Source organism: Prosopis cineraria, unplaced genomic scaffold (assembly GCF_029017545.1).
Source record: "Prosopis cineraria cultivar Desert tree isolate PC_DT_omini unplaced genomic scaffold, ASM2901754v1 PC7, whole genome shotgun sequence".
Classification (NCBI taxonomy): Eukaryota; Viridiplantae; Streptophyta; class Magnoliopsida; order Fabales; family Fabaceae; genus Prosopis; species Prosopis cineraria.
In genome coordinates this window covers 15,662,728-15,670,515 of record NW_026555338.1, presented here as the reverse complement: position 1 = coordinate 15,670,515, position 7,788 = coordinate 15,662,728, and the positions used below count along the sequence as shown (strand labels likewise).

The 7,788-nt window shown below is 29.2% G+C and overlaps 1 protein-coding gene across 2 annotated transcripts; it reads right to left on the bottom strand.

Moving 5' to 3' along the window:
* Nucleotides 1-973: 973 nt before the first annotated feature.
* LOC129315323 (uncharacterized) lies at nucleotides 974-2,307 on the bottom strand. Of its 2 annotated transcripts, XM_054958945.1 has the most exons (4): nucleotides 2,219-2,287; nucleotides 1,810-1,860; nucleotides 1,379-1,524; nucleotides 974-1,256 (listed from the first exon to the last, which is right to left on the bottom strand). In XM_054958945.1, the coding sequence occupies exons 1-4, from the start codon at nucleotides 2,242-2,244 to the stop codon at nucleotides 1,132-1,134; spliced, it is 348 nt and encodes a 115-aa protein (XP_054814920.1). In that variant the 5' UTR covers nucleotides 2,245-2,287; the 3' UTR covers nucleotides 974-1,131. The 2 variants fall into 2 exon arrangements, with proteins under 2 accessions (XP_054814920.1, XP_054814921.1); XM_054958946.1 differs by lacking the exon at nucleotides 1,810-1,860 and having other exon boundaries at nucleotides 2,219-2,307.
* Nucleotides 2,308-7,788: the final 5,481 nt, after the last annotated feature.

The window sequence follows — 7,788 nt, the reverse complement described above, 5'->3', positions numbered from 1 at the left end:
AAGATTCCACCTCAGGTTGCAGCTCCATATTGGAGCCCCTTTTCTCTTCTTTTGACGTAAAGCAAAATCCATTTTTAATAATACTCTTGCAGCTTGCGCATATCTATTTGTTTTGAACTAGAATTTAGGTGAAAATATCTAATTCATGTAAGCCACACACAATATGTGTGTGTTGGGCATGTGTGATATATATAATATTCATTTCTTGAATTGTTTCTTAGTCAAGTCTAAAAGTTCAACCCTTCATGCCAATCTTCCATGCCCATGCGTTCCTACATGTAGGAATATGGAGTCCAAAAAACATACTTCCGGTGGTGATAAAACTTTCCTTCTACCACACGTGAATCCTGAATTACAGTGATATTATAAATTTTACAGTGGATATATAATATTTTCTGAAAAAGAAAAAGGGAGAGAACAGCAGAGGGAAGGGTCTGAACATACAATTCAAAAAATGCAACAGCCAGTTCCTATATATATATATATATATCTAGATTGTTAATAGTTACATAATTTTCAATATATATATATAACTGCTCCAACAATTACTTTCTTACAACCACTCTAAATTATTTAAATAAAAAATTTATCTAACTTTAATTAATTATTATTGGATCTAGACTTTTGCTTACATGGTCTAATTCATCAAGGATGGACCATAATATAACAATTAATACAAGTCGACAACGACACATCGTTTATGTCTTTATTTAATCAAGTACGTAGTGAGAATTAATCTGGTTGCCAAATGAATCAGTTTAAAGGGAAAAAAAATTTTTATACTTAACTTTATATATTTAAGATATTTGTTTTCAATTAACTTTTTTGGTCACTGCTAAAAGTTGCAGCCAAATGTCTTTTTTTTTTTTTAGTAGTGAAGGCATGTAAAAGCAAATGAGTTAAGACCTTATTTATGCGCCTTAACCTAACTAAAAGATAAAAATAAATGAGGATGAAAGATAACAATAATTCAAATATTACGATAATTAAAACAAAATATTCTTAATTAAGATGACAATTAAAATATCTTTAATCATTCAAAACTTCTCATCAAATCTTCAATATCTTCCATTATTCTTCTCTTTCCTTTTTCTTTCCATTATATGCTCAATCTCATTAGTCATGATCCCATCAACCTGTTCCAGGTTGACTTTCTCCTCCTTGGTCTATTCCTCCAATAGCAAGTAATGTGGAACCACTGCCTGTTCTTTGGCTGAGCTGAGCAACTAGCTCGTTTGAAGCACCTTCGTTTGTTCCTATATTGGCCATACAAATAACCAAATAACCAAATACAGAAGACATAACACACATGTAAGACAGAATGAATATTGCTCTTGAAATATATAAACATTTTGCTCTTGAAATACTTAAGATCCACCTGTACTAGGTTCACTTTTGCCACCATCATCTTTTCCTCCAACATCATTCGTCTTGTTGGACCTAACTGCATTTTGTTGGCTTGCAATTATTTTCTGTTTTTCTGTATCCGCGTCGCCTTTGACATTAGACTCTCTTTCATTTGATCTGTTTCAAAAACTCCAATACTTTTATTAATTTTGCGTCACAAATTTAAAGCAAATATTTGGCATATTCTAGTTTAATGAGGTTTTACTGGAATCAGCAATGGATTGAGAATGAATTTCCAATTGAATCCAAATCTGGAAGTTTGCCTCCGCATTATTAATGTGGAATATTTCATCGCAATAATTCCTTCCATTATGAGACGAATTTAATGATGATTGAAATTTTCCATTTCATGGCGGTCTCCCATGCTATAAAAAATAGTAGTTAGTTGAAGGAAAAACTCACTCCACATCAAATATCCCTTCTTCAGTATTCGTTCTTCTCTCCTTTTTCTCTCTGCAGTGCATGTTATGCATCAAAGAAAGGACCCTAATATTCCTGTCTCATCATGGGTATGTAGTTGGATAGCCTCTACAATACCCGGATTTGATAAAACCTTATACGATTCTTTTTAGATCATTATTGGGTTATAATATCTTTCACATACCTTCTCATTGGTCATCAGTTATATATTCAAAGGCATAAAAATTTCGTAATGGCAAATGAGAACCAAATAAGAAACGGAAAATCAACCATCAAAAGCAACTGATGTCCAGCTAGTAATTTACTACAAACAATGAAAAGAAGCAGAAAAGGATCGCTGAAACAAAGTGAAAGAAAAGAAAAGAAAGTTAGTTAGGAAAAGAAAGCTGACTTGTCGGATGAAAGCTTTGCTTCCATGACTTCTCTATGATTAGAAACTCAGTGAAAATGAAGATGGTTGAATGTGAACTGAAGTTGAGATGTGATAAGGAGCAATATAGGAGAATCTATTTATATTTGAAGCTATTAGATGGATTCAAGGACATGCCTTTAATATTATTGCCCTTTCTTTTTCAAGTTTCTTTCATTAATTTGGTCGCTGTTCAAAGTTCAACGATTAATGTTCACACATGTTGAATTGGGCAACCACAAATAAAGAAAGAGACAAGTCAATATCAGATGTCATTAGTTGTTTAAAAGGTCAGAGATAGTAAGTCATGTGTATCACACACACACACACACGCACGCACGCACGCACACAGGGGAAAACTAATGGACTGTTTGACAAGTGAAGTCCAAATTAAAGTTCCGTCCCTAATGTTCAAAGCTTCGCAAACACTGGAATGTCATTTATATATATTTGGATCATATATGTATTGTGTAATTTTATCATATTTAAATATCGTTAAGGATTATCTAGACCGGGTTAAATTTCAAGGGTTCAGGCATTCTAATTTAGTACGTACTTAAAAATATCTCAACATTATAAAATGCGTTTCTATTAATTGAATTTTATATTATAAAATTGAAATCATTAATTTAACTTATAATTTAGTGGCCTACAACAAAGAACTAAAAATCGAATTGACCATACAGATAATAGTTTCTAGTTGTGATTGAACTATAATCAAGCTATTCATGATTAAAATAATATAATATAACTAAAATATACAAAATATTCATATATAACTTTGTAAAGAATAATATTTAAATACAAGTGCATTAATCCACAAACAAAATGGAGTATATAATAAAATACAATTAATTTCACTGTTCATAGAGCAGCGATATTAATAAATATTGTGGGGCCATCCTTCTTTCTTTTTTTAAAAAAATTCAATAGTTTTTCTTTCAACCAGTTTTTTACAATAATTTTTGTTATACTTACCTTTTCTTATTTTGTTAAAAAAACAAAGCATATTTTTTAATGTGACTGTTAACATTTTAAAATTAGATTTTTTGAATAAAATTTTAAAATAAAAATTTTGCAAAAGAGTAACAAGGTTTTTTTAATTGCATACATGCGTCCTCTAATTAGAAAAAAATAATATTCAAGAGATATAGAGAGACATAGTTAGATACTAAATGTTAATATTTATTCTAAAAAGAATTCAAACCTTAGTTTGGGAGCCAATTTACTTTTTTTACCCATAATTTTATTGTCACTGTTATTAAAAGTTTTTTTTTATTATAGCCATACTAAATTATTATTTTGACAGTATCACCTTTTTTTCATGATATCTGGAGTAAAAAATGAATACTTTTTTAACTATTTGCAATGGCAATATGTAAAATTATTGTTAACTTAAAAAAAAAGGCAGGTAGATAAATATGTCTTTAAAATTAAATGTTGTTATGCATATCAATAATAGAAGTCTGTAATTAATTATCAAGTATTATTGAATTAGTTAAAATGTATATTGAAAATGATCTAAATTTAAAGGGGTGAAAAATCTTATGACTAGAGGGATCAAAATCCAAAAATATATATCACTTTCATATAATTTTCCCAACATGAGGGGTGCATGTGCATTCCTCAAATATGTAGCTTTACCATTATACCTAAATAGTACCTCTAATCCCATGATAGAAGAAATAAGTGAATTTCTTTACCTGTGTTTCCTAGTTTTTGTGTAAACTACATATATTTCAACAAAACAAAGTTACTATAGCAGAAATCTGACAGTGTATAATTTTTCGTTTTCAGTAATTTTTAATTCAAAATGATTTCATTTCTTGATTTTTGTTTTTTTATAATAGAACAGTTTTAGAAATAATTAAATTCAAATAAACACCTGTTCAAACGAATTGTTTACTTAAAAAAAAAAAACCAAACTTGCCCTGAAAGTCTTGTACCCCTATATGCTCACACCTCATTTTGTTTTTCATTTTGAAGTTAAATTTCGTTGGCGATTCTAGACCAGAATTTCAAGGATTCAAGTTTGAGCCTTTTTGCAGTGGGTGCAAGGTCAATGTTCACACTTCACACCAGCAAGTTGAATTAGACCACTTGTTCTTGAATTTAATTTAATCCCACTAATACGCGGCTAAACACTAATACATATTGAGAGAAAATATGTAGTTTACATTTACCAAAAAAAAAAATGCAGTTTACCACTGTCGGTCATTGCTTACACATGATCCTTGAATTTTTAATGCGAATGATCTGGATCCCCATGTCACATGATCCTTTTTTAATTGAAAAATAAAAAATTACCATATTACAACCAAAACTACTAAAAGAAATCAAGCAATTAGCATGCCATTATGTAGACTCATGAATTTACAAAAATTTTAGGGCAAATAATAATGGGTTAAAGGCCAATTTCATCTTTAAACTATAAGTCAAGGAGCACCATATGTGGGGCTTAAAATTCATTTTTGATACAATATTTCCCTCCAATTTTTGAAAATGGTGCAATTTTATCTTTACTATTAATAAAAATTAACTTTGACTGTCAGTTGATAATAAAATAATAGAAAAGTACCAAGAAAATTTTAGACAAGGACAAAAAATTAGAGAAAAGGACCAAATAAATTTTCTTGGTCCTTTTATGTCATTTTTTAGCTAACTAATAGTCAAAGTTAATATTATATTTGTTAATAGTACTGGTTATATTGCATTATTTTTAAAAGTTCAAAAAAGAATATTACACAAAAAAATAAATTTAGGATCGCATACATTTCGTTGAATATGTAGTTTACATTTACCAAAAAAAAAAAAGCAGTTTACCACTGTCGGTCATTGCTTACACATGATCCTTGAATTTTTAATGCCAATGATCTGGATCCCCATGTCACCTGATTCTTTTTTAATTGAAAAATAAAAAATTACCCATATTACAGCCAAAACTACTAAAAGAAATCAAGCAATTAGCATGCCATTATGTAGACTCATGAATTTACAAAACTTTTAGGGCAAATAATAATGGGTTAAAGGGCAATTTCATCTTTAAACTACAAGTCAAGAGCACCATAGGCTTTAAATTCATTTTTGATACAATATTTTCCTTCAACTTTTGAAAACGGTGCAATTTTGCTCTTATTTTTAACAAAGATTAATTTTGACTGTTAGTTGATAATAAAATAATAGAAAAGTACTAAGAAAATTTTAGACAAGGACAAAAAATTAGAGAAAAGTACCAAATAAATTTTCTTGGTCCTTTTATGTCATTTTTTAGCTAACTAATAGTTAAAGTTAATATCATATTTGTTAACAGTAGTTGTTATATTGTGTTATTTTCAAAAGTTCAAAGAGGAATGTTACACAAAAAAATAAGTTTAGGATCACATACATTTCAAGACTTATAATTTAAAGGTAAAATTGTCCTATAATCTAATAATAATTTTGCTTTGTTGGTCTGGCTAGAATTCACTATACGTTCTCATGATATCTTTTTCTATACGTGAAATGAAATTTGCCGAGGTGAGAATAATATTTGACATTCATGTAGAGAATGGATTCATTAACCTCGTCATTATGATTGCATTTTCTCTATACTTCATGTTCATTTCCTTTCACTGGTTCTTTTTTTTTTTTTGCTTTTATTTTTTTTATATACAACATTAATTGGTCCAACGTTTTTGATCGTTAGTTTTGCTCCCTGCAAATTCTACAGTTCCATGCTAATGTTCACACCAGTTGAATTGGCAACCAAAAATAAACAAAGAATATTTAAGCTGTCGTTAATTGTTTGAACAATGTGTATATATATACTGTCATTAATTACTTGGACTTTTTTCAGTAATCAGTCAAATCTAAATGTCCAACCCCCCATGGTCAAATGTAATCGCAGACAATTCTAATCCATTTACTATAATATAAATGTTATATATGGTTGAGTTGAATTGTGATAAATAAAATAAAATTTTAGCACAAGGTGATTATCAGGATTTAATATTAAAGATTCAACCTTATTAATTATTTCCATGTCTTCCACTGTTCCAGTTTTCAGTAGTTGCGTGCATTTGCTTTCATACCAGTCGACAAAGACAGATCTACATATCTATGTCTTTATTTAATATACGTGTGTTTGCAGAATCCTGGTTGCCCATGAATTCGTCTAATATTAGAATATTGTCCGTACATATCAACCAGTTTAAAATTTTAACTATGGTTGAGTCGTTTCTACTATGATAACATTTAATTATAATTGGTTATCTTTTAATGATCATGGTAGAGTGGGTTAAAATGTGATGAAATTAGGAGACATTACAGAACTCTCTTCAAAGATGGATACGCGTTCCGGCGTTCGGATGACGAGCACCGCGTGCCCATCATTTCCATGGGTCATCTTGACTGTTCATTTTATCTCAAAATGATATTTGCCATTTATTTTGAAGTGACTTTTAAATGTTTTAATATTATATTTGTGAAAATAAAAGTTTATAAAATTATATTTAATATTGAATCTTGACTATCACCACGGCAGTTATCACACATGATGAAATTTGAACAGTGCAGATTCAAGCTTTTTATTTGTTTTATAATTATCAAAATAAAAATATATTTTTTTCGATAAATATGTTAATTATCGATCTGGTTAGTCCAATTGAAATATATTTTTTGAATTTTTAAAAATTAATTATCCAGATGTATTCTGACAGTATAGATAGAATATAAACAATTTAATTTAATATTAAAATTTTTATAAATTTATCAAAATTCCATATTTAATATTGAAATTTTTATAATTTTTTAAATTTTTTAACAAATATAATATTAAAAATATTTAAAAATTAATTTAAATATTTGCAAAACCAGTTCAATCTTGGTTGTTTTTGTTGAATTTTGTGTTGATCATTTCTTTGTTGGTGTTAACTGTCCTTAAATTTGATATGGTCAAGCAATTTTCTCATGTTTAATCTACTGCTGTGGGAGGATTTGCTCTATGTTCAGAACTAACATTCAGTTTTGCTTTTATATGTTTAGAAAAACATAAGTTCGTACAGTCAGGCCTTTTAACAAGCAAACAGAATTTTATCCTTGGCAATACTTTTGTTGATTGTCATACTTTAAAAAATCGGAAACAATTCTTGTGCATTTCAAGGGTTCTAATAAATGAGAAAAATTGTTAATAGCCATAGTAGCCATAGTGTAGCTTGCGATAAACTTTTACAATATATAGTGATATTGATACATTGAGTTCTTCTGCCTGTGTTTCTTGAGAGGCAACCTTGGATTAACCATCTTACAAGTAAAACGCACCTACGGCCCTCCCCACAAAAACCCAACAAAAAAAAAACCCTTGTTATTCAGGTAGGCGTGCAACTGTTATGAACAATCCAGTCTCCCTTTCTTGTGCGTTTATTTTGCATCTATCAAACTGCTTCTTAATACAGTTTTCCCCACCTTGATGTTAAGATTTTTTTTTTTTTAATTTGTCAAAAGATTTGCCCCCAAAATTTTCTGCCCATTTGATTATTTTCTTTCTTGTTTATCTGTCAATGTGGTACAGGGGA